The 27,154-nt window shown below is 40.4% G+C and overlaps 2 protein-coding genes across 3 annotated transcripts; both read left to right on the top strand.

Moving 5' to 3' along the window:
* The first annotated feature begins 1,250 nt into the window (after positions 1-1,250).
* On the top strand, positions 1,251-14,826 carry oga (O-GlcNAcase). Of its 2 annotated transcripts, none has more exons than XM_034101487.1 (18): positions 1,251-1,733; positions 2,476-2,527; positions 2,628-2,725; positions 2,881-3,011; positions 4,289-4,460; positions 4,557-4,655; positions 4,758-5,042; positions 5,155-5,313; positions 5,469-5,659; positions 5,868-6,137; positions 6,227-6,430; positions 6,859-7,033; positions 9,848-9,933; positions 10,975-11,079; positions 11,448-11,539; positions 11,619-11,811; positions 11,892-12,051; positions 12,378-14,826. In XM_034101487.1, the coding sequence occupies exons 1-18, from the start codon at positions 1,568-1,570 to the stop codon at positions 12,512-12,514; spliced, it is 2,775 nt and encodes a 924-aa protein (XP_033957378.1). In that variant the 5' UTR covers positions 1,251-1,567; the 3' UTR covers positions 12,515-14,826. The 2 variants fall into 2 exon arrangements, with proteins under 2 accessions (XP_033957378.1, XP_033957377.1); XM_034101486.1 differs by having other exon boundaries at positions 5,862-6,137.
* Positions 14,827-15,410: 584 nt separating this feature from the next.
* npm3 (nucleophosmin/nucleoplasmin, 3) lies at positions 15,411-19,759 on the top strand. Its single transcript, XM_034100901.2, has 5 exons — positions 15,411-15,595; positions 15,759-15,844; positions 15,970-16,089; positions 16,552-16,645; positions 18,755-19,759. Exons 1-5 carry the CDS (start codon positions 15,520-15,522, stop codon positions 18,856-18,858), a joined length of 480 nt encoding a protein of 159 aa, XP_033956792.1. The 5' UTR covers positions 15,411-15,519; the 3' UTR covers positions 18,859-19,759.
* The last annotated feature ends 7,395 nt before the right edge of the window (positions 19,760-27,154 follow it).

Here is a 27,154-nt window from a genome sequence, read left to right as displayed (position 1 = left end):
AGCAGAAAAAGAGCCACATATAGCTTAATGTTACATGCATTAAAAAGTATTAAAGTTATATCATCTTTGAGATTAACTCGCCGAGTAGTGAGAATCACCATGGAAACATTTGATGTGGATAGAAGCAGTAGATTTAGATTTGCTTAATAGTAGTCATATTGCCTGATTGAAACTCAAGTCAAACCTTTGTTGGTATTCTCCATCTATTCACATCTTTCATACATTCGTTTTGTACAACTTTAAACGTTATGGGTAACGAATAATATTAAACCCATTCCAATGTATCCAACTATTCCTGCTACTTACATTCTTCTTGCTCAGTTTGGCAGTATTGTCCGCTTTTGCATGCAGGATTTACACAGCAATTTCTTCAGATATTTCATTCTCTAGTTATTAATCACATCTTTGCCTTTCCTTGTATAATATGAATATGCCAAAAGGGTTACTGTCATGGGTTTCTGCTACACAGAATTTAGCATATTTTAATAATGTAAGGATTCATGGTGTTTGCTGGGAAAAGGGGTATTTGATCGAGCCTGCACTGGTTGCAAGATAATACGCTTCATGTTTGCTCTGGGGACTTTGTTTGCTTTTTCAAAAGTTACTGGTAATTATGTCAAAATGTATGTGGATATATCCTGGCGATTTAGAACAAAGCAAACTGTGTTTTGCTAACGGGATACACAGACAGGCTCGGGTCATAACAGACGTGCAGCTCCTCCCTTTTGAATGGTTGGAGCTCAGCTACACTCCTAATATGGACTGGAATCTAAAGATTTTAGAAAGCTGTTGAGATGTTCAACACATTCACTAAGAAGAGCAATTCAGAGAGGAATATCTTGAGTTTAAGCTGCATGTTGAGGAGAACTGCGACAGTAAAACTCCAGGCTCATTTTAAACTCATTGAAGTTAACACTGCTCTAAAAAAAAAAAAAAAATAAGTTAGTCCGAGTACTTTCCTCTGGTCGTTTTGTGACCATGTATCGTAATAAAGTCATGTTTTACAAATGCTAATGGTGTAATTTTAACAAAGAAAGTAAGGGCCCATTAGTGGCAGTTGTATGGTAACACGAAGACACATGTTTACATTGATAACGTTATCCAAGTGTAGAGGCTTCAGCATTGCGGAGTAACAGTGTCATCTATCTCTTCGACATGCTAACATCTTTGTTGTGTTTTGTCACTCAGATCCAGTGTTGACTGGTTTAATCCTGTTCTGTGAGCATGCGCACTCGGTGTAAACAGGAAGAACCGAGTGGAAACCAGGGCACATCTACCATCAAGAGAAGAAAAATGATCGGACAAATACGAACGGAAGCCTTGTTTTTCATTATATATAAACCAACATATGCCACTTCATGATAATCTCGATTGCAATTTGTAGAAGCAATTGCTAACTTTTCGATAATTTTGAAAGACTTATTCCGTACCTTAGCTAACGTTAACGCCAGACAGAGAGCAGCACGATTTATTTCCTGCAGGTAATGCTCGGCAAGTCTGTCTGCAAAACTACAGACAGAAAAATAACTCAGTGCTCTTAGGCAAACCGAGGCAAATATCTATAACAATGGTTCAAAAAGATAAGACCCTGGAGACTCCTCAAGTTGACGGTGAGCCGAGCCCCAGCCCAGTCTCCGGAGAGGCTCGTGCAGAGGCCGCCTGCCCGGTGGAAGAGTCCGGCATCAGAGTCGAACCGACGGGAAACAGGAAATTCATCTGCGGAGTCGTGGAAGGTAATATTGAATGTTGTCTGAAACAATCAAATTCGACACTTGATCCAGTGGGGATGTGAACATGAACTAGGCGTTTCGTTGCGCAACCCTGTGTTGCAGAATGACAACAAACGAATATGGATCTGCATACTATCATAGGGCATCAGCATGCTGCAGCAGCCCTGCTTCGTGGAGGAGAGGATGGTTGTCATCAATTGGAAATACAATCCATTCGTGTACAATCGGATAACACTTGGACATCGAGTGTGAATTGTCTTAAATACAAATGAAGGAGCGGTTAAAACCCTTCTTTATGTAACAAGGCATTATTTTTGCAGATTATAAATCAGTTGTGATCTATAATGAATGTTATATTATTCATTTTTGGCAGGTTGCACCATGAGGTGAATAATAATTGATTGTGTTTGCGTCATGTTATATATTATATATTTGTGTGGTTTGGCTTCCTGTCAAACTCAATCAGTACATGCTTGGTAAGACCTAGTTGTGGCCCTTATAAGTGAACCTAAGATGTCAATTTTTCATATTTTTTGACAATACATGGACAAAATGGTCTATTTGTGAGTCTGACCAACGGTAACTGACTGAATAAAAACAACATTCATGTCTTATTGCACTTAAATTCCAGCCTACACCTAAGGGCAAATAGTTTGAGGGGTATTGCATCTGAATGGGCTCTGAAATATAGTTTAATATAGCTCTGCAGACTGCATGAAACTGACTGTATTCTTTGCTAATGCAGGCTTTTACGGTCGACCATGGACTATGGAACAGAGGAAAGAGTTGTTCAGAAGGTATGATGAACTTTGATAATTCATTAATCTAATACCCATAATATTACAGCTTTATTATTTGAGTTGTTCTAATAAATATGTGCAACATTGCATTTCACAGGCAGCAGAAATGGGGACTGAATACATACCTTTATGCCCCCAAAGATGACTACAAACACAGAATGTTCTGGAGAGAGATGTATTCAGTGGAAGAAGCAGGTGACTATTCAATACAGATCTTGTTATCATCTTGCTTAGGGCAAGGAAAATGAGTAATGCCTATTTATTGAGGTTTAAGGGCTATCATATTCATAATGTGTATAATGGCACAATACGGCATTGAGTGATGTTTTTATTTTTTATTTATCACCTAGAACAACTCATGACTTTAATTGGTGCTGCTAAGGAGTATGGGATAGAGTTCATCTATGCCATTTCCCCTGGACTGGACATCACCTTCTCCAATCAGAAGGAAGTTACTGCACTAAAGAGGAAACTCGATCAGGTATTGCAACTTTTTGTATGGCAGTAGTATAACCAATAGGGCTGCAACAAACGACTAATTTGATAATCGATTAATCTATCGATTAATGAAACGATTAATCGACTATTTGGACTATTACTGTATGCCTTGCACAATTTCTCAAGCGCTCTTATTTATGAACTTTTAGATTGTGCATGTGGAAACTAACAATGAAGACAATAAAGATGAATACTTGATTAAAAAATACATATATTATTAAATTAACTAAACACATTTTGAACAAAATTAACATTGCTTTTTATTTAAATTAAATAAATAATATTTCACATCAAAAGAAACAACAGTGTTTTAACAAATCATATTAAATAATCTGATGACAGAATTGTAAACAGAATAGCTGAAACTTTAACAAAATAAAGAGTAACTCTGTTACCTCTAATCATTAACCCATGTTTGTATAATTGAGTTAACTCTGTGTGTTGCTGCTAGCATACATAACACCTGATGTGAAAACGTTACTCGTGGACGGGGCTACAGAGCTACAAGAAAGACGGTCGAACCCGGTGCATTCCGAATGTGGTGCACTTTTGCTAAATGTTTGGACAAATTGCTCGTGTTACCGCCCTTACATGCTAAACTCTTATTGCACTTTTGGTAACGAGCATTGTCCACATCGAGACGGGTAAAGTATAACCAGAACTCGGAGCGCGTTCTGTGTTGCTGCATGTCGCAGCTGCGTGTGTGTAAACTGCCCGCCCCCTCGCACACAGGCGGGGGAGAGAGATCTCGTCTGATGGAAAATACATCATAGACGCATTTGTTTGTCTTTTTGCATATTAGAAACGAGTTGGCGACACTAAGACTGCGATATAATGTTTTTGTAGCAATAATACATGACATATATTTTTTAAATGTCTCCAGTACCAATAAAAAGACCAATAACGTTGGAGCTTAACGGCGCGTAAAACACACGTGATGACGTCACCAACGAATCGACGACTGAATTAGTTGGCAACTAATTTGGTAGTCGATTAAGTCTATTAGTTGTTGCACCCCTAATAACCAATGTGTCCAACTCTTAAGATCTTGTGTCAAGACTGAGTCCTTACTGCTGCATGTCATCTCCTCTATCCCCACATTCCTAATCTACCTCTATCCAATAAAGACAAAAATGCCGAAAATATAAGCCCAAAGAAACAGGTCTTTATTTGTTCATATCATCAAATGTTCCATGGTTTTTACACTCTGCATCATCATATAAATAATTTAGTGTTTACCATACCTGTCTCTATCCCCAGGTTACTCACTTCGGCTGCAAGTCATTTGCCTTACTTTTTGACGATATTGAACACAACATGTGCCCTGCTGACAAAGAGGTGTTCAGCTCATTTGCACACGCTCAGGTTTCCATTACAAACGAAATCTACCAGTACCTGGGAGAGCCCGAATCATTTCTGTTCTGCCCCACAGGTACATCAGTTTTATTCCCCAATCCATTTAAGATGTTATACAATTGTTTGTTGTCTACTGATTTACTCATTCTTTATTTCTTGCCTTGATACGCAGAGTACTGTGGAACATTCTGCTACCCAAATGTCCATCAGTCTCCCTACCTCCACACAGTAGGAGAGAAGCTACTGCCTGGCATTGAAGTGCTATGGACAGGTGAGTCTAACACAGTTTCCTGTCAACAAAACAACACCATTACCACACAATCATGCATTTCAGAGTAGTAGAAACAACACTGTATTGTTTCCTTTTCTGCAGGCCCCAAGGTGGTGTCCAAAGATATCACAGTGGAATCAATCGAGGAGGTGTCAAAGATCCTAGGAAGAGCCCCTGTGATCTGGGACAACATTCACGCCAATGATTATGACCAGAAGAGGCTTTTCTTGGGGCCTTACAAGGGCCGCTCCACAGAGCTCATCCCCAGACTAAAGGGAGTCCTCACGAACCCTAACTGCGAGTTTGAGTCCAACTTTGTTGCGATCCACACTCTGGCCACCTGGTACAAGTCTAATATGAATGGGGTGCGCAAGGATGTGGTGATGAGTAAGTATGATCCAAAGCGACTTTGCTTTGATGGGGAAACACAATGATATCTCTGCATCGGTTTATAATGCTGTCCATTCTGTGTTTGTTTCTCCATCTTACGCTTGTCCAGCTGATGGCGAGGACAGCACCGTGTCCATCCAGATCAAGTTAGAGAATGAAGGCAGTGATGAAGAACTGGAGACAGACATGCTCTACAGCCCACAGCTTGCTCTAAAACTGGCTCTCACAGAATGGCTAGGGGACTTTGTTGAGCCTCATCAATACAACAGTGAGAGCAGTGCCATTATTACATCTTATCTCTATGCTAATTACATTTCTAGCAGTTATACTTGGAATACACTCATTGCGTTGGCATTGATGGCCTAAAATGATAATATTGTGACTGAAGAACACGATGCAGTGAGGCTTAACTTTGTCTTTCAGGCCGACAGGTGCCTCAGAGTGGTCCCAAAAGCACCGCCATCGACGTGACATCCATGACTGCTCCCTTGCTCTGCTCTTCCACAACAGTCACGACTGTGTTCCAGCAGCCCATCGTGTCTCCAGCCATGCCGCCTCTCTGCCTGGATCCTCTCTCACACCCCTTGGCAAAAATACCTCAGGACATAGAGGAGGTAAGATTTATTTTCCCTAAAGTAGCGCTGAAAGAGTTGTTTTTTTCTAGAAATGTATTTGTCATTCATACAGTTCAGGATTACATAATGGGCTTCTATCAAAACAATTTTTCGGCGACCATTTTGGGGGAAATTGGCTTTGATGGTGAGGAAAGCATCTCAATATGTTTTTTTAAAGTGTGCTTTCCCTGTTTTTGTGCAGGTGGAGGTGGAGAAGAAGGATTCAGACGAGGAGCCCATGGAGATGGTGGTTGAAAAGCTAGATGAGCTTGAGCAGGAAGCACAAACTGACCCAGAGGAGAAGCAGGTCGGTCTCATCTTAGTTGAGAAGATGGCTGAGGACCTGAAGCCCATGGATACAGACAAGGAGTGTCTGACAGAGTCCAAGTCCCCTGAAGAGCCCATCCAGGAGGACCCTGGGTGCGACATCGCCCCGATGCAGACAGATGATCAGCTCAAACTGGTTCCACAAGCATTTGTGAGTTTCCTTTACACATCTGCAATTGAAAGCAAAAATAAATTAGAATTCCCTACAAAGTAACTTTATTTTCTGGTGTGTCTCCTCAGGAGTTGTTTGTGCCCGGGCCCGACGAGAAGCCCCTGTTCACCGCAGAGCCCCTCACACTGGACGACCTGAGCCTGCTGGCAGAGCTCTTCTACCTGCCGTATGAATACGGACCCAAAGCCGTCCAGATGCTGAAGGAGTTCGACTGGCTGAGAGCCAACAGCAGCGTCGTGAGCGTCAACTGCAAGAGAAAGGAAACTGAAAAGGTGGGTTAATGCATTTCAATAAACACAGGAAGAGGTCTTTCTGAGAGAACGAGTTAATTATTGACTGCACTGGCCTGTGATAGTGCTGGTTGTTGAAAACAAAATGGTGGATGTGTACTACCCATACTGCCCATTGGGTGGTGTGGTTATTATAGTGGATGGAGTGCAGCATGTGTTGTAAAAACGTCCCCTTCCCCCTATTGAGCCTTTTTCTCAACGATATTTTGACATATTCTAGCGCAAAATTGTCATGGCTGACTGGGTCACTTTCATTAAACACAATCATCTTAATGTGTGTTTTCTACTTTGACAAGTAAAAAATTCAGCTTTACAAAAAAGTGTTTCATAAACCAAAATGCTTTTAGTGCTGTCAGTATTTTGTATTTATTAATTATGTGTCGTCATTCCAATCGCTCTGTTTGATGCAGGTAGCAGAATGGCAATCAAGAGCAGAGAAGTTTGAGGACATGTGCCGCTCAGTCATCCAGATGTTCACACGGCTGTCCAATTCAGCCAACCACACCATCCTATACGACCTCTACCCGTACATCTGGGACATCAAGAGCATCATTTCTATGGTCAAGTCTTTTGTCCAGTGGCTAGGTATGTATTGCAAGGAACCATAACCCACAGAGACAGTAGCATAGCAATAGTCTGATCAAGTCAGGTAATCCAGGGGTTATTTACTCTCTCACACATATTCAAGCACAAATAGTCAGCTTTAAAAAAAAATGACATAATGATAGCGCACTTTAATCGCTAGCTGCGTTGATTATGCAATAGTGCAATGCTATGTAGTTTAATGATTTATAATTATTTTACATATATTCCACAGTCTGCTTAACAGACTGTAATTTTACTGATGAGAGACTTATGGCTGCTAAAGATCTAAAGCCAAAACCTGTAGACATGGTGAAAATGAGGCTAGAACCACCAGTTTTTATTATAGATTGGCCTAGCAGAGATCTGGCTAGTTGCATCACATATCAATAGTTATGTTTCTATTCATTTGCCTTTAAACACACGTTGATCTTTTTTTTTTTTTTATACTGAATGCCGCTTGCACTGCCAGCATCCTCATGTATTCCTGGTGATATCGGAACTCGGCCTCCGTGGCAAACGTTGCAGCAGGGTTACTGCTGCTTGCTGTGTATCCAGTAACATCAATGCTGCATTCCCACACAGACACACTTGCTTCCATTCCTCCTTCTGTGGGGACCGGAGCCAGAGGGAAGCTCCCACCCTCCCTCCATGCCCTTAGCGCGCACGCGAGCTTGGAGAGCAAGTTGACTGACTGTGTAAGGCCATTCTGGTGCATAAACTGAAATATCCACTGTTTAATTCAGCTGCTTTTTAACACAAAGCATATGAATTTAATACAGTCTCATGGATAAGTCTCTATATCAAAGCTGTAATCTGAATTGTTTGCTCAATCTGTATCAGTGTGGGGCCCATCACCTCTTGCGAGGGTATATTCTCTCGCTTTCTCTCCCTATCCCTTCAAACTGTCTTTCATTCTTTCAGATGGTGCACTGTGATGCAGTTTGAGTGACAGTCAGCCTTGTGATAACATCTCCATCTTTTTTGGAGTGTTCTTTTGAATAGTCTGAAGCACCAGCATGGCCTGCAGTAAACCCCCTCTAACCCAGTTTCGTTCACAGGTTTCTGTCCTGTATGGTAAAGCTGAGGACTCTAGCCCACAGTACACAGCAGGCAGCATACCCCCACTGACCAAACCACATCAAAATTCCACCACTGGGCCTAATGCATCAGTGTAGGGTTGTAATCACTCTAGCAACATAGAGGAAATCAAGTGCCGCATTCAAAGAGGTAGCTTTTGATTATTCCTCTTCATAACTGCAGTGTTATTCAGTGCTTAACAGATGACTTCTGCTGTTGCTAGTATCAGGTTTTACATCCATATGTTTTCCCCATATAGTAGCTGTGCAGCCGGCACTTAGTCGCACCCCCCTGGTTAATGTACTGAGAACACTTACTAATAACCTTTCTACTGTTTTCTCCCTTCACCATGTACAGATGGAAGAATCCACAGTACAAGTTTCTACTGCTATTGGATCGACAGTGGCCGATGTATGCACAGTGCAAGCGTCGTGTCTTTTTTTTTTTGCTAGAGGATTTGCGTAGTTTATTATTTTGTTTTTTTAGTAGATTCTAAAATGTTACCTACTGTTTTGGAGGAAATGAAGCAGCCCTCCGGATGAAGTCACATTTTGCGCAGCGATTTAACTTTAAATCTTAAGTTTTAACTCCAAATTTCTCTCTTTGGCAGCACCTCTCTAACTTGTGTCTTTGTTTCTTTAGGTAGGACTAGAGAAATGTCTCAGAGCAGACTGATGCACCTACTTAAGGGAATTGTATGCTTGGCACTATGGAACATGATCTTCATCCTACTAGGGGACACTTTTAATTGTGTAGCTACGTTAAGTGTGCTCACACATTGGCTGGACATTGCAAGAACAAAAGTTGCATGTTTCCTGCATAGCTGTATTTCTGTTAAGGAAATACAGTCTGAATAGTCTTTGAAGTGGAAGCAAACCTCAAAGAGGTCATCTTTTTGTCCCATTTGCGGTTTTTAATCCGGATAAGCAAGTTCAGAGTTTCCTCCCGTGGGTGCATCTGCGTGCTGTGCTGTGTCAGTTCCTCTCAGGAATTGTTTGAAGTATCAGGGTGAGGTTGATATGAAAAGCACTTTTACGTGCCCTACCCGCGCGCTGCATTTGTCTGGTCACATGACAGGGCTACTCATCAACCATGGTTAGACTTTGTTAGCAGGAAAACTTTAGTATCAGGCTGAGAGGCCTTTTAACAGGGGAAATGTCCACACTACCTCTCATGGTTCCTGGTTTGATGACTCATGCTTCCCAGTCATGTGACGAGGCAGATAAGATGAGAATGTGACTCCACACGGGGTGCTAAAATGAGTGGGGTGACGGCAGCTGAAGCTTACTAATGTAGTCCATAGAGAGTATGGGTCTCTGATGGTCTGTATAATGTCAAGGTAGTCAGATAGGCTTATCACCCGTACTGAGACACCAAGGGGGCTGAACTGCACTTAATTCTGGCCTCTCTTTAGTTTTTGGAGAGCGTGCTTTTCTTACTGCAGCAAAAAAACGATTTATTAAGACCAACACAGAGAATTTAAGTTGCATTGATATCTTGGACCAGATAACACGTAAGCTTTAGTTGCTTCAGCCCCATTTCATCATAATATATTTCCTCTGAAGAAGTTTATTCCAAATTAGGTCCTTTTTGATGTTTTAATGAATAAAACCAAATAGATATGTATTATGTTATTAGATACATATGACCCCGTTCCTACTCATCTCCCAAGTCCCTTCATCTGTCAGAGAGCCCCATCCTGTGGTAACAATGTCCGCTTGGCTCTGCTCCTAACAGGGTGTCGTAGTCAGTCCTCAGCACAGTTCCTTAGAGGAGACCAAGAACCCTGGGCCTTTAAGGGAGGTCTAGCAGGAGAGTTCCAGGTATCTAATGCACTGAACTTACAGCAATCTAATGGAAAAAAACAGTGTTGTCAGCAAAGACGACAATGGTAATATGTGTGTAGGTATGAAGGGCTTTGGTCTGTCCAAGGTGCGCTGATAATAACGGGTCAGGTTTCATAAAAACCTGGTTCCATCCCCTCCACTTTGTCTCAAAAAAGGTTCATGCCCTTGTATTATTTTGGGCTATTGTCAGTCTGTTGGAGGGGATTGAAACCCAAACTAACCATATAGGTTACAGCCAAAGTTTGGCCTGACATTTTATGATGGATTAATTTGAATTTCTTTCAGCAACGTCCCAAGGAGATGCTGCTTTTCCCTAGTGCACGCGAGCATGGCTAGGTTTTATTTTTTATGACATCTCATTTCTTTGCAGGAAAAGCACAACAGCCAACCTTTTGCAAGCGCACGCACAAGCATCGCAGCGCAAACGGGTACGCAAGCAATGTTTGCAAAGAGAAAACTCCAAGATCAAATACACACTAAAGTATCTCTATCCTTGGAGACTAGCAAGACTCACAATGGCAACTAATATGCCACTCAATCTGTCAGTTAGCTCAATCTGCCTCATTTGGGTTTCAATCCTGGAGTTTTCTCTGCCTCTGCGCCAGCATCATTATTTTTCTCAACAGGAGGGTCCTGCGCAGCGAATTATTGCGATGTCTTACAAAAGGGAAAGGAGCATCTCCTTCAGGCAGTAACACCTTAGCCAGACCAAAACACCAGCCTTGTTTTATTATATTTGAAAAGCAAATATGTATGTGCTTGTGTTGCTATGTTCCACTAGGAAAAATAAGAAAGGTGTGATGTTTGTTCTTGTTGTCCACTGTCAGATCAAGAAGAAACGTCAGTTTATATCTTCCTATTGTGTTTTTTAACTATACTTGTCATCCAAAGCGCTTTGCTCTGTTCTGTAGTTCCTTTTGATTTGATAGTGGCTCAACTGTAGCAAATGCACAGTGAGGCAGTCAACCACAGCAGCACATCGCCCCAAACTGAACCTGTTTCTTTTGATACCCACAGAGATTGTTGCCAATAGAAGCGGCAAACGATCTTTTTTTCCAACCTCCGCCTTCATTGCCAACCTCCAAAACCTATTCCATAAGGCCATACTTTCCCAAGGATGAGGTAAGACTTGTTTGTGTTTAGTCGTGCCCTTTCCCCTCTCTTTTTACCAACATCCAAGTACGGCACCTTCAATACCTATAGTTATCAGGTGTTAACAATATCCTAAGCAAAATGTATGGTTACAGAAATCATGTTGGCCACGTCCTAGTGTTCCCAGCAGTAGTGGCCTAGTTGTAGTTGTGATTGCTTTGCACTTAACGTCCCTCAAATGTTGTGCGCAACTGCTATTCACAGCATGTATGTGCTGAATGTAATGGCAACTCAATGTATGTATTTCCAAGATGTCTATAAACACATTTTCTGGGCATTGCTAGTATTGTATATATCTTTTCTTCAACTAACCACTGTAATCATCTTCGTTTTTGCAGACTGCCATTTATAAAATCTGTAAAGAAATGTACTCTGAAGGAATGGAAGATGAACCGGTCTCTGAGGAGGATCCTGACCTCATAGGAGACAGGTAAAACATGAAGACCACCAGTTTCCCCGGCAGTGCAAAACAACATCACTGACTAAATCTTTGCTGTTTGTCCACACAGGTTAGTAGGAGGTCTCCTGTCATTGAGCTCAGACTACGGGTTTGTGTTGGAGGATGATGAAGGGATCTGCGGTTATGCTCTTGGCACTGTGGACGTCCAGCCCTTTGTGAAAAATTGCAAGATGAGCTGGATTCCATTCATGCAGGAGAAATACCTCAAACCTGACAGTCAGAAGGATCTCTCAGAGGCTGAGGTAGGATATTTATCACTGTCATAATATCTGTAGCGCTGGGGATACGATTGTTGAGTTCTATTGTCCCTCTCTGTCTGTAGAAAATGATGCTGAGTTTCCACGAAGAGGAAGAGGGTCTTCCAGACACTTTCCTCTCCAACTTCCCCTCTCTCATCAAGGTTGACATTCATGCCAAGGTCACTGACCCCAGTGTGGCCAAAAGTATGATGGGATGTCTTCTATCTTCTCTTAAGGCAAATGGTAGGTGGCGGTCATCCTTAGTTTTAAAGTAATGTTCTTCACCTATACTTGTAGTAGCTACAGAAAGGAAATACTGTACGAGTTGTTATTAGCCATGGTGGTAAGAGGGTGTCAGAACAGCTTATCTTGCATTTGACAAAGAAAAACAATTCTGAGAGGAATTGTATCCAACATAGTTTATCCATATGGTGTTCAAATGGATTGAAGGTTTAAAAATATAAACAATCAAAGCCCAGATGGAAATGATCTCTTCGTTCTGTGACAGAGGTCTTGATCCAGTTTGGGATTTTTGTTATTGACTAAGATGTTATCTTTATTTCTTCCAGGGTCCCTTGGTGCGTTCTGTCATGTCCGGGAGACTGATAAGAGAATGTTGGACTTCTACGGTAAGCTGGGATGCTTTGAAGTGGCCAAAATGGAGGGCTTTCCCAAAGACGTGATCATTATGGGACGCAGCCTATGAAGAAACATCCTGCTGAAATAACAGACTGACAGAGAGGCAGCAAGACTACGTGGCTCAAACATGTTTGCCGCCTTCATGAGAGAAAAAAACGTCCATGATGATTTTATACTTCATTACCATTTGGGCTAGCCCTCGTAAAACCTCTTTTTAGGATTTGTGTACAGAAGCACAGCAGTCGCACACACAGATTCCCTACGCTGCCCTTAAATGTCACGGCTCTGTTTGATCAGCTGATCCGAAGCTAAAGGCAGAGGAGCGATCTGTAATCAGTTGATTTGAGCCAACATGGAAGAGTGGCACTCCAGCAATGATTGCAGAGTCCCACTTCTCATATACCTCCAGGAGGCAGGAAGTGAAAACTCCCAACATAAGCCTTTTTCTGATTTAATCCAAGTAGTCACTACATGGATATGGCCCGCATTCCCTAATGCAAAGTGTCTGTATCTGAAATGGAGGCAGAGTTGTGAAATGAGGGCGGTCTGAATCTCAGGTAGTGTCTCACTACCCCTGCACCCCTTTTCCCAGCTTTAAAACAGTAAAGTTACACAGCTGTCCACGTGAACAGGACGACACCTTTGCACAGCATGTGAGGTGTTGTGCAAGAGTTTGCCTTTCATCATCACATCATGGTATTTCCAGTTGCTCCACAATGGACTTGGAGAAAGAGCGGCCTTTAAAGTGGTTTGTTTTTATCAGAAATGCTAAATCTGCCCACACAATAGGTGGAACATTGGAAAATAATAGCTTTTGGGGTTTATCAGACCCTCTATGAATGATTATCCCAGAGCAGCAAGAGGTATATTTGTTAAGATTGTTAAAAACTCAACCAGGAGTTCCTCTGAATTTCTGTTGAAGTACTGAAGGACATGGGGAGAGCAAAACAAAAGCTCCACAGGTTTAGAAACGTCAGCCTAATTATGTTCAGCGCTTTGCTTGTGGCCATTTTGTTATATAATGATTTCGTTTTTGCTTATTTCCCTTTAAGCTATTGCCTTCTGGTTCATTGCCTTTGGATTTTAGGTTAATATTGCAGAAACCAGTGTCTTCTGTTTTAGGCTTTCTGAAAAGGTATCAGTCAGATATAGAAGGGTGATTTTAGGATATTGGCCTTGCTCAAATTCCAGTACTCACATTTGATGAAACTTTACTCAAATCAGCATTTTTTTTTTATAGCAGTACCCTGTTGGACCAAAATCGTAATATTGTGATCTGCTATTATAAAGAAAAACACAACTTTTAACTGGCATTCACATTGAAATACATTAGTTAAAATGTGACCGCATTGACTTGAAGGTGTTTTCCCTCCCACTCTCATGAAGCTATTCAGTTTTATTTTCTTAACCACTAAGTTCAAACCGGACTTAAAAGTAGCAGCTGATCCGGACTATGTTCAAGAGACATGCTGCAACAGTTCTCTTCAACTGGTCATTAATAATGGACAATAATGAATTATGTCAGCTTTCATCCCTCCCTGCATTGTTTTTTTTTTTGCATACTCTCAAATGAATGTCTGAGTGAGCGGTATGCTGTCACCAGAGTGGCACCAACTCTCACACTGTTGAGCTGTGGATTTTGGGACTCAACGCCGACATTTCCTATCCATCCAATGAATGTTTTATATTCTGACTCGTTTCCCATTTGTTTTTGTAAATCTTGTGTGGTTTAAAAAACAAAAAGCACTTGGAATATAGATAAGGGTGTTCTGTTGGTTTCATGAGGATCATCAGTTGCTCTTCAGTAGCTGCCTGCCAATGTGATGTTTTGATACTGCGTACATTTATAATGTGCATGAGGTGTATTTGGATTTGCCGTGGCGGTCATTAGAATATCCTCATGTTGTGCTTCATGGAGGAAGAAGCATGCCACTCCCCTCTGAGCATGATACTGTAGTCCGTAGACAGTCTGTAAACACTGTCAATCATAAAGTGTTATTATTTTGTATATCTTTATTGAAATTGGGGGCTCACTTTCTGTTGTCCTTTAAGGAAACCAAAGCGCTGGCCATGTTCCATCGCCCTGTCCTGTAAAGCCATCAGATGTGAAACTCACCAACAGGTCTGCTCTTTGTCTTCTGAAACAACAGCAGAATTTTCCCTCCTGTTTTAAAATGTTTATTTTGCAGTTGTTCGATGCTCGCGCTTTCTTCTCTGCCATCAGGTTTTGATAGAATAGGGCTGTTACTGAGGGGAAAGGGCTCCTTATGTACATTTTGATTATCTGAGTTTAGGGTTTTCATAAAAGTGTCTGTTTACCAATGTAAAATTTGTATGTAAGATACATAAGATTCAAAACTAATAAACCATAATAAGTTCCTTTGTTTCTTTGTCATTTGTATCGGACACATCGTTCTGCTTGCATGGCTGGACTGAGTCGGGCTCTTATCAATTTTGACAAAAAAAGTTATGTCTGTAAATACATGTTTGGCATTATTAGCCAGAAAATAAATATCAGGTTTAATATTCCTGTTAGGGTTTTATTACAAAGTGGTATGAACATAAACCTTGGATTTGTGTGATTATAAACTACCCCAACTAGTAGTTAGCCTTACTCCTGAAACAAATCCTATTTAACATTATCTTTTGTGTATTTATGTATTGTGGGAAATAATGTATGTACACTAACTAAATTGAGTTATTTTGCAAATTACATACAAATGCAGGGAGGAGGTTAATGAATGTAAATTGTCTTAGAAAAACATTCCAAATAACAAATTGTGTTTATTTATGAATAACTAATTTCCGGCAATGCAAGTATTTAGATGTAATTACTTAATTGTTATTTTCTATTACAATGGATATATTTTACTTGGTAACATTTCACGTTAGCATCGGCATCTCAAATACATTCCTGATGTTCTGGAGGAGGGGAAAAAAACCTGACCGAGCAACGGCGCACACTTATGACGCGTCACGCAGTCTAGTAGTCTGCGACACGCTTGTTTCTAGTGCAGTGTTCATTTCGCGATAAAGTTTTCACAGCAAACGTAATTTTTGTGCTCAGACAAAATGTCTTGCCACGATGAGGACTGCACGACAGACCACGGACCAGCCGGTCAATCCAAGCTGGAGAGCTTCCTGTTCAGTGAGTCCTTTTAAATCCACTTTCTTCTCTGCTGGCGCACACGTGGGTCTCACCTGTGACTGAACATCGCGCTTTAATACGTCTTTATTTCAGCCACTGCACGCGCTTGCATGAAATCATTAAAACTGTTACTAAATCATCCTTTTCTTTACGTGTCTTCCAGGCTGTGAGCTGTCCTCTAAAGTGCCTTTCTACACTTTCCAAGGAGATGAAGAAGAGGACCTGGAGCATTTCCTTGAACTCAGAACAGTATGTACAATTCTTTGGTATAACCAGACTCACCACATAAAAGTGTGTATCTAAGGCTGTGAAACCATACTGGCTACTTAAGATTTGAATGAATATAACCTGAATTATTTGTTTTATTGTGACAGATTTGTCTGGGAGAGGGTGCAAAGGAGGAGAGTAATGTGGTGGAGGTGACGGCCATGAACCACCAAGGAAAGACTGTGTCAGTGCCCATCGCTAACCTCCACATCAGCTGCCTGCCCATGGTACAGTTGGCCATTTATTTACATGTAACGACAGAGGGATAGTTCAGGTTTTTGTAGTGAGTATATGTTGGTCTGCACACCACCAGTTGGCAGGGGAGAATGACTGACAGCACTCAAGCAAAGAAATGTACTGATGTGTTGATGGGATTTCATCAAAATGTATTCCAAAAAATCTATATCTATATATATTTAGATGATTTCCCCCCCTTTACCTTGTCGTCAGATGGGGAACTGAAGCCATATATCTATATTAAAAGCCACCAGATTCCATTGCTAAAAAGATGTAATTGTATCTTGCAGAATACAGATGTTACTGGTCTATCACTGCCTCAATCAGTTATTTTGTGTGTTGTTGTGTGACTTTGGTGAATCCAAAAGAAACCTTTTTAAAACACCAATGTTTTAGACCATCTGTTTTTACATGGTAGAGATGTTTCTCAACTTTTACTTTCTTTTCCTCAGGTGAGTCTGGGAGAGTTTGAGCTGAAAGCCCCAGTGACCATTCGGCTGAAGGCTGGGACCGGACCAGTCACTGTCAGCGGGTTACACCTCATAGGTAACTACTAATCTTCTCTTTTAACACTCCCATACTTTTAAAAAGCTGTCAATATCTCTGATGTCTGTGCATGTTAATATTAGATAAAAATGTAACAGAATTTGATTAATATTACAGAGAGATGGGGACTCGAGTCACACTTAAGTCGCACACACAGAGACTTCAGACTTGACTTAGACTCCTGCTCAAAAGACTTCGGACTCGTGTTTTGGGACTCGTGAACAATCATTGTGTTTTTTATTTTTGGCTTATTAAAGGTGGGGTAGGTAAGTTTGAGAAACCGGCTCGAGATCGCTAGAATTTGAAAATACACAACCGGAGAAAATCTGCCACTTCCTTACAGCCTCCTCCAACACACATGAATGCACATGACCAATGAGGGCACGAGATAAGTTTGTGCCCCGATGGGAGGCTGAAAGGCAGGTAGGCCATCCAGTTATTTTAGTCGGTCCGGCTAAAATAATTGGTTGTGCTTTTTACAGTATTACGGCTTCTACAGATGACATTTTTTAATGGATTTTTTGTCAAAGCACTTAAGATATTCATTGCTATCGGGATGTTAAGAGCATTCCATGGAATATAACAAAAAGTGTATCTCGAGCCGGTTTCTCAAACTTACCTACCCCACCTTTAACATTAACATCATGGTAACACCATGGCGACCGGCGGCACACCTGCAGCTGTACCGCTTGTAATTAGGTTCAACTATAAAAACTTCGAACAAAACGGCGGCGGCACCAACAAAAGGAGCGCACACTGCAAAGTCTGCAATATTAAAATCAAGGATGCTGGTGCAACAACGTCAAATTTCATCAGGCACTTGAAAACTCACGCGGAGAGGTCAGTCACATTAACGCATATGGGCGGTTAGCAAACATGTTTAGCTCAGCATCAGCTGTGTAATGTTAACTTAGCTTGCTACTAGCTTTGTAACTGAATATTTGAAAAGATGAGTGAATGTTTGCTTGTCACACTTGTTTGCGTTGAGTGGCATTAACATCCAACTCTTGACATGACATAAAAAATGTCGGTAACCTTAATCATTACGTTCCGCTGCCACCATCTACTGGTTAACGTTAAACGTAGAAAAATACAGTTACATACATAAATACATCTGTCGGTTTATAGGCAGGTTACAGGTTTATTGTTGACCACGTAACGTTAATGTTACAGGTTTATCAGGTTACCATTACACTGGGTTTGAGTGAGAGGATAGAGGAATATGTTTATTTATAGTAGACTTAAAAGATGTAATTAGAGACCCAGTGTAATTAAACAATACGGTTGCAGAGGTCAAATTTTAACATTTTTGTCCACTGGCCAAATGGCTAGCCTAGTGAATGTTGACATTTTACCAGCCACTCAATAAATTGCCATTGCTATTTTTGGCTGGTGCGTGCAACATACAGTACCAGCCACTTGCATGATTTACCAGCATTTGGCTGGTAAATGGTGTTAATGGTAGATATCTCTGACCTGAGACTTGACTTGGACTTGCAAAAAAAGACTTGTGAACATCTCTGATATTACATTAGGAACCATCATGAATTATTTGAATTTTAGTATTGCCTGTTCTGCACAACCCTCCAAATATTTAGCACATTTATACATAAGCTATCTCTCATCCACCTCCATAGCAATACTGCACATATTTGATTTTATGATTCCTATTACTTCGCCACCGTATACGGCACGTAGTTCTTTAGTATATCCAGATTTGTCATGTTAAAAATAATCTATATCTTAAACGTATAATAGTTTCAATTGTTTTTTATTTTATTTGTTGGTTGTTTTTTTTCTTACATTTGATCGTCTTTAACTGTGTTTATGTATGCACAATGTACACCAAGACAAATTCCCTGTATGTGTAAACCTATTTCTGAAATATTTTTACCTCCTATCTTTCCGATCAATATTTAAGGCGTGTAATATAATTCCTGTAATGTTTAAAGGTTAGATTGTAACTGATTTAAAATGAATTACTTGTTGTAATAAGTGTGCGTAGCTGCATATAAACTGCATGAGGTCAACTAAAAGGGCAGATAAATAATTTTGAGTTTCATAATTTATCAAAATAGTGATTTAACTTCGCCCTCTGCTCTTTTGCAGCTTCAGAGGTTGAGGAGTCAGATAACATGTCTGATGATGAGGATGACGATGAAGACGAGGAGGAAGAGATCACCCCCATTAAACCAGCGAAGAAGAAGCAGTAGATGGAGAAGACCCTGTTAGATCTTTGGAATCCCCCCCCACCCCTCACACGCTGATATGTTTTTTATGAGATACATTTTTTTTCTACCGGATGGACACTCTTCTTCCTCCACACCGCCACGTATATTCTCAGTGTGATGGCAGCTGGAAGCAGGAAGTGACATCATGACGGGCTCTTCTCCCTCTCTATCTAACCGCGTTAAAGACACTCACTTATAGAACTGTTTGCTATGAAATGTTACAGTGATTTAAGCTGTATGTGATAGTCATGGATTTACTGCACCAGTGGGGGGAAATGTCACTTTTTCCAACTCATATGTTTATATATACTGTTCTTGTAAAAGTAACATCATTGTTTGTATGTACTGGCCAGACGGGAATTGTTGTCCCAGCTGAGTAGTGCAATCAGATGACTTGCATAAATTGCAGTGTATTAAAAGATCTTTGTAGTTCAAAAAAATATTGTTTTCTATGTGAAATGTCAATCATAAATGTGAAGATTTTGTAGTAAATTCATCAAGAAAAAGAATGGTTGTTTTATTTTGTCTCTTAAAATGTATAATTATTTCTAGCCTTTTACATTACGGTATAAGCATCTAATTGGTCAGATAAATGTAATCCCCTCTCAGCACTACACCGTATGTTATTTGAGAGATTTTATTTTAGAGACTTGTATCATGATTTTTATAACTAACGTGTTTTTGTTTTTATTCTGTCTCTACCAAAGCATTACAGAAAATTATTCACATCGACAAATGATGAAAAACGACATGCATGCGGAGTTTGTGCAACAGTCACACAGGACTTTGTGCTATGATCTTAATTTATTTCAAAGTCTACAATGTTTAATCAACTCTAATTTTTAGATGATGGAAAGCTGAAATAAAGAAATGTTAAACATCTTATTGTCTTAGATAAAATACCATATTCATGCTAGCAAAGTTGGGAAGTAGAAACCCAACCTACATAAAATCCGTGGACCCTAAACAACTAACCTGTAAACTAGAGCCTTTTAGAACGGTTTGGAACTATCTTCATACTGAGATGCAATGGAACTCTGACTCCCATTCCAGTTTGGATACATCCATAGAGCTGGACAATTATAAACACAGACATCACAACTACAGTAGCTCGGTGTCGGCGCTGGGGTAGGCTACAGGCAGCCATACCAATAAATGGTTTAGCCCCAACATGAAAAATGATGTTAAAGTAAGCAAAATAAAGTGCGCCAACTCGCGCGGAGTAAATTGCACAAACAGCAGTTAGTAAAATTGATTTCAGTAGCCACTTCTCTGGAAATACCGAAGACTAGAAACGGTTTTGAAAACTTTTGTCACGTAGTGATCGTCTTCTCAATAGAACATCTTTGATAATGTCTTCTGGCCAATCAGAATCACGATAATGGCGTGGTGTTGTTGCAGGAAGTCCTAACGGAGAATACTTTTGCTGTAGTACATCTCTATATACATCGATACAACATTACGCGTTGATAGAAATCAACACGTAATGGAATAAGACCCCACGGTTTGATGATTGATAGGTGTGTGGGCTGTCTTTCATTTTGACACACAGAACAATGGGGGCGATCCACCCTTATCCACAATGTAATTCACACAGCCTCTTCCCTCTTCTCTCTGTGGAGCAGCAGGTTCAGCTTTCAGAACAAAGTAACACAAAACTAAAATGGCATTAATTTTTTTAAATGTGTAGTAATAGATTTATTTATTTTTCTTCTCAAGAGAGTACCAGAATGTGTATTTTATGTTAGTATTTCAAAAAATCTCCTGGGGGAGAATCCCTCCAGACCCCCCTGCAGGGGTTGGGTGTTCAGCATGTCAACTCTTTCACCTGTGGGGAAATTGCAGGATTGGCTCCAGGTCGCCCTTTTTATTTACTACAAGACAAATGTGCCTTTTTATTTCATACAGTTCTATTTGGATTGAGACAGGGAAATAATCTAAACCTCACGCATGGTGTTTCACTGTTAAGGGGGGCGTATATGTAATTACATTGCAAATACTGACTTGAGCCCCACCACTGTATGGGTTAGCCCTACCATAGATTACCCAACACAAATACTCTGGAGCCGCCACTGAGTATACTCCAGTTGAAAAATGTCTTGGCTTTACTTGACTCTGTAGTAAAGAATTGTTAAGGTAACTGTCAACTGTAAATGGCCAATAAACCAGTCCATTCAACAGTTTGGCCCATCTGTCAGCTGCGGTTATCTCTTAATTTCTGGGTAAACCGAAAGACGGCTGCAGTCACCATAAAGATAAGACTGGAGGAGATACAGGGAGAGAGGTGGGAAAAATAAGAAAATGGAGAAGTACTTCAACCTAGCCAGCCATTCCCAGCTGATAGAGGACAACGCATTTTGCTAGTTCACCAGAGCCTCTGTCCACCTTCATCACTGGGATAGCTGCATAACCCAACTCAATCATCTTCCGGGAACATAGGCCTACATTCAAATCCTCTTTAAAACTACCAGCCAGTATGAAGGAACCATTCAGATAATTATAATACAGTAAATAAAATGCAAAGGTGAAATTCTTCCATTCAAAACCTTAATTAAATTAGGTATGTAGGCTATATTCAGAAACGTTTACTTAAATGCAATTTATATACTATTTATATACTATCTGTCTCTGCTCCCATAGTATACATTTATATTTCTGTTGCTGGAGTTTTTTGGTCTTTTATAGAACATTTTAATTTATACAGAATTAGTATTGTGTAATATTTGTGATATTTGTCTTTTCTACTGTAGATTTGTTTATATTTGCTGTTTATTTATTTTGTATTTTGTTATGTTTATACTTTATTCCACCTTTTAAATATTTCAATGTCTGAAAACACTGATGCTGTAAAACAAGAATTTCCCAATTTAGGATCAATAGAGTATCAATCTATCTAAATGAATCATTTTGGAGAAAATTGTTCCCTGTCTGTTTTTTACTGTTATCTATGATGATTTTGATACATTACTGCAGCATTAATGTGTATGCTGCATTGTAATGCTGCAGATGTTTACGGTTGTGCTTTATTTAACTTTCCATACTGTTGGGTTATTATATCAACAGCAATGCTTCATATTCTATAAGATCTTTATATCTTTATATGTACACATGTAATAAGAGAACTGTGTATCTCTAAAAAGGCAAGGGTTTTTAATAGTTAATTTACCTGGGGAAGTTGTAATTGTATCCACAAATAAAGGTATAAAGTGAGTTGCATAAAAGGAAAATAATGAGTAAATGCATGAAATCCCAGCTCTCGTGTCTCTCCATGATGATGGACAGCATCACTGTGGGACAGAGGAGGGAGAGATTGAGGGAGAGGCAGTTAAACAAGCCGCACCACTGAGCACCAGATGTCCGTAAGCCAAGTTTTATCCCGACAACTGCCAGGTGCTGCCATGGTAACATGAGAAATGACCACCTGTGCGATGCCCTCGATGGAATCGTTCTGTTAACAAGGGAAAATGGGGTTGAGAGGGAGGCAAAAAAACAAGGGGACAGGGATGGTGTTTTAAGATGATTTAGCATTTTTACTCAGCTGGCTCTTACCCCTGATTGCCCCAGCGCTCTCTCTCTCTGGGAGGGGAGGGTAATGATTGGAAGCTGACGGATAGCAAATCAATGTGTAACAATCCTCTAACTAGTTAATGTCACCTTGACTTGGAGCAGGTGCTGCGGCTTCTTATGTTCTGACTCATAAACCACATCCACCTCGGTGTACGTTGAATCAGAGCCTTTTCACCACTTTTATTGGATATAGGGGTTTTATGGTCCAGCGTCTGTGTGGTGCATTGAGTCCTTAACCTTCGCTGTAGAGGTCAAAGCCTCCAGAGCAGGGCCTGTGTCTGCAGCCTAAGCAACAACGATCTGGCAGTAAACACGGTGATGCATGTTCAAATAAATGTCAATGAAATGAGGAATCACTCATTTTGATGACATTGTTTTTTGCCCAATAAGAATGTTTTGTCTATTCTTTGGGTAATATGTTCTGTCACATAATGTTCCTGTTAAACCAAAATAAATGAATTTCATGCTACCTCTTATTTGACTGTCATTTTGACAGTGAGGACATGACATTTTTACAGATAAATGACCATAACATTTCACACTTTTCCAAACATCTTGTAAAATATAATACATGTCTGTGGATCCACCATATCATGAACATTTCCTGTAATGTTTACCACTTCACTTTTGATTACAGACAAATAAAACATATATCTGGCCTCATTCATTTCAGTACACCAAGAGAGGGCTTAAAAGCATATCAGCATAGTCCATTGATTGATAATTTGAATGAAAATGACTAATTATTGGAAAGAACACACACACACACACACACACACACACACACACACACACACACACACACACACACACACACACACACACACACACACACACACACACACACACACACACTCATAAACACCATATCACAATTCAAAACGCTTCCTGGTCATTCGGACTGAAACCATCCAGATATGAGCCGTGGTTGTCCTCACCTCTGAGCATCAGTGTCAAAGCAGGTTCACCGTTAAGGCAAGGGAAACGAGTTGAATTATATGTACATAATCATCTCTAAAATCGAAATAATGTAGACTATTGTGCCCTTTACTGTGGGAAACATTAGCATTAGTCAAAGGCTAAATCTGCCTTAGTGAGATTTTGTTGTTCTCTTACATGATTTGAAAAGCTTTTGAAAAGATCCAGTGGTTTTAAATGAAAAAAAGGGCAGATGTTTTATCAAGGGATACAAAAGCAACAGAATAATCTAATTTAAAAAAGAGCTGTGACCTTACTTCGTAGTCACTGGGTCACACAAATTGGAAAACATTGAGCTGAATGTTGTTTATAATAATACTCAAAGATAGAAAAACCAACCCTCAAATCCAATAGGTCATAAATAATTTGTACTAGCCTACAGACTTTTCAAGAAAACATTTCCCTCTAAAATGTGTTGAAATCAAAGTATAAAAGTAATAGTACTGATATATGGAAAAACATACACTCAGACTATAATATCATTTACTTCTAAGAGTTGTACTTGAGTACACATATTTGTATACGTTTCCACCGCTGACACCTGCATGTGTCACTCCTGTGTGGTCCATAGTTACTATGGCAACAGCTGAAGCACGCCACTGTACTCATTAACTGCATACAGCATGTCCTCTACAGAGGGACTCTGCGAGGTTGGTACAGTTCACCTGCACACACACCCTTCACGTCTTTTGTTTATTTGACAAAATTCTTAATTTTCCACAGGCTAACATAGTCCTGCAGATCAATAAGCATTGGCCACGGATCTTTGTCTTTGATGTTTTCGCACTGTGTGTGTGTGTGTGTGTGTGTGTGTGTGTGTGTGTGTGTGTGTGTGTGTGTGTGTGTGTGTGTGTGTGTGTGTGTGTGTGTGTGTGTGTGTGTGTGTGTGTGTGTGTGTGTGTGTGTGTGTGTGTGTGTGTGTGTGTGTGTGTGTGTGTGTGTGTGTACACTTCTATCCTTGATTGGAGTTATGGCACTGATTTCAAAGGCTTTATCAGATGCACGTTAGCATTTTTGAATGGTTGATTAATAGCCGCTCTGTATGCATTATGCTGTATACGTCCGTGTTCCTGTCTGTGTAACCGTTTGTGTCCACACTAAAAGCACTAATGGCCACTCATTCCACATACTATAATATTTTTACTTCTCACATTCACCAAACACTGACAGGACAGTTATGCAAGCTGCCAGCTGTTCAAATGTATTGGGACTATGTCAATAATAGTCATCTAAAGCCAAGAGTTACAGAGGAGAGCTGCACCCTCCATGTCAGTGATGCTCAGTACATTCCAGGAGTTTTTGGGAGGAAATGTTTTCATACATCTCATTTCTCTGTGTGATTTGACAACTTTCTTTATTTTTAAATGATTACTTTCACCTCTACCATTTCTTAGGAACTACTTAGGTGTTTTTATGGGGGAAGACTTAACAGATGTGGGTATAATTTCCACTTATCCATCATCCACTGCCTCCAGCCAAAGTGGTTGTATAGCTGTGATGTGAATGTTTCCAAGTGTACATCTAAGGATGCCAAAGACTGTTGAACATTTCATCTAATGTAAATGTGTTCTGAGAGACATAATAAATTACACTGGGCCAGAAAATGTGTTTGAAATGAACAGATAGGTAGGTTGAGTGGCCTCTGTTATCCCAATAGCACATCTAAACACTGAGTAAAGTACACAAACAACAGCTGCACAACAGCTGACAGTTCCCTATGCATTGAACACACACACACGCGCACACACGCTCGCGCACACACACGCTACAGACTCACGTCCTCTGGCAGGCAGAGGCGTGTTGTACTCATACACATACAGCTCCAACACACCTGCCACAACAGAGCACAGCTGTCAAGTGCATCACACTTTACCCTATATGTAGCCTCCCTTCTGCACATATATGAGGAACCACAGTATCTGTGCTGATGGTCCCGTGACACCTCAGCACACAATGCTCGTACAACAGGATACGACTCGCACCAACGCTGCCTATAGAGCGGCACAAACCAAACACTCACAAAGCTAAATGCCTTTTTCAAGCTAGTGCTACCTCAAATGATGATAAATGACTTTAGGACTGTATAAAGATCTGTTGAGGGCATTCAAATTAATGCTAAAGATGTTTAGTATTCCAAATCAAAATAAGACTAAACTCAGCTGTCTTTGTCATTGAAATCCCTTACTTTGATGTTTTTACAGTTTAAAAAACAGATATTAACACGTAGCTATGAATGAAAATATCTCTATGTATTAAATGAGATATCTGTATGTTTTATTAATAACACACACAGAAGGAACGATGCTCAAGGGGAATGCTAATAGTCTTCCACACACACGCACACACACAATAAATGTCAGATTCACGGCACACTGTAACTAAACCTCAGCTCCTCCTACTCCTCTCTACCTCATGTTTTCACTGCCAGAGGGGGCCGGGCTCTTTAGAAAAGGGTATCAGCAATTTTACTATTCACGCTCTTGAATTTGAATGAAGAAAAACAGTCTGGACAAGAGAAAAAGGAGAACGAAACAGGCGGGCAGAACATTTTATAACCCATAAATAAGTGATGTGCCTCACTTGCTCTGTTCCCCCCTCTCTAATCATTCCTCCCTTTCTCCTCTCCTCCCTATAAGCCCTCCACCCCGCCCCTCAGCTCGCTCCCTCTATCACACCGTCTAGCTGAGGGGGAGGGGAATGATGAAAAGAGTATGAGTGACAGATAAGTAGATGACTATGCTGTCCCAACCCTCATTAAAACTCTGCGCCTATATCTTCCGCCGCTCAAACCCTCCTCCTCCTCCGTGCCGAGCCCCGGCAGATGATACCCTGGGAGAGGAAGAGAGTGAGGTGAGGGGAGTGAGGTGCTGCTGCTGCTCATCAGTTATTCCTGTTCTCTGACCTAACTTGACAATGAGCTCCAATAATGAGACAAAGGGATGAGACAGAGATTTTGCCAGAGACCAGGATGTTGACAAGGAAGTGAACTGTCCTAAATTGGCAGATAATGGGCCCTCTGTGGTCTGGTCTGTAACAAATCATCGCCCCAACCTCCTGCACCACGTTGCTCTGACTACAGAATATCCTAAACATGTGGTCATCCACCTCAACATTTACAAGAACCTATGAATAGACTGTGTGTAAAATGTAGGGTGGGATGCACTGTAATAATAGCTTTCCTTTCTTTTACAGGAAGCTCTGACTTTTCAACTGTAACCCACCGAGTAAAACTGTGCAACCTCTTAGCTTAAACAGATCGCACAACGTGCTGCTCAGTACAAACAGACCTCTGTGCCCCACTTTGAAGTTTAGAATATAAATATGGATAAAAGCCCACAGGATTACATTAAAATGTGTAAACCAATGCTTAAAATACAACAAAATGTCAATTTATATGCTTGTTTATTCAACATTTTCCACTTATTTTGGTTTATTCATAATCTTGTATAAAAAATGTATGAAAAACCTGACAAGCATTTGGAGTCCAGTGTTTCTAAAGCCACATGGACTTTGGAGTGCATGGAGAGGCTCCATGCTTGCTTTTAGCCGCAAACAGGAAATAATCAAGAGCTAGGAACTTGCAAGTACAATAAGAGCGTGTTAACAGTCTTTTTAGGCACTGAAGTCTCTGAAGTCCCATGTCAGGACTCATGATGAAGGATATGTTGTTTCTTTTGTTCACTGCCTGAATGGATTTAAGACTACATTATTCACATAAGCACTTCCAGTCAAA

This window comes from Pseudochaenichthys georgianus, chromosome 15 (genome assembly GCF_902827115.2).
Source record: "Pseudochaenichthys georgianus chromosome 15, fPseGeo1.2, whole genome shotgun sequence".
In the NCBI taxonomy this organism is placed as follows: domain Eukaryota; kingdom Metazoa; phylum Chordata; class Actinopteri; order Perciformes; family Channichthyidae; genus Pseudochaenichthys; species Pseudochaenichthys georgianus.
Note: the sequence above shows the minus strand (reverse complement) of the source record. Positions and strands in the feature narration are given on the sequence as shown.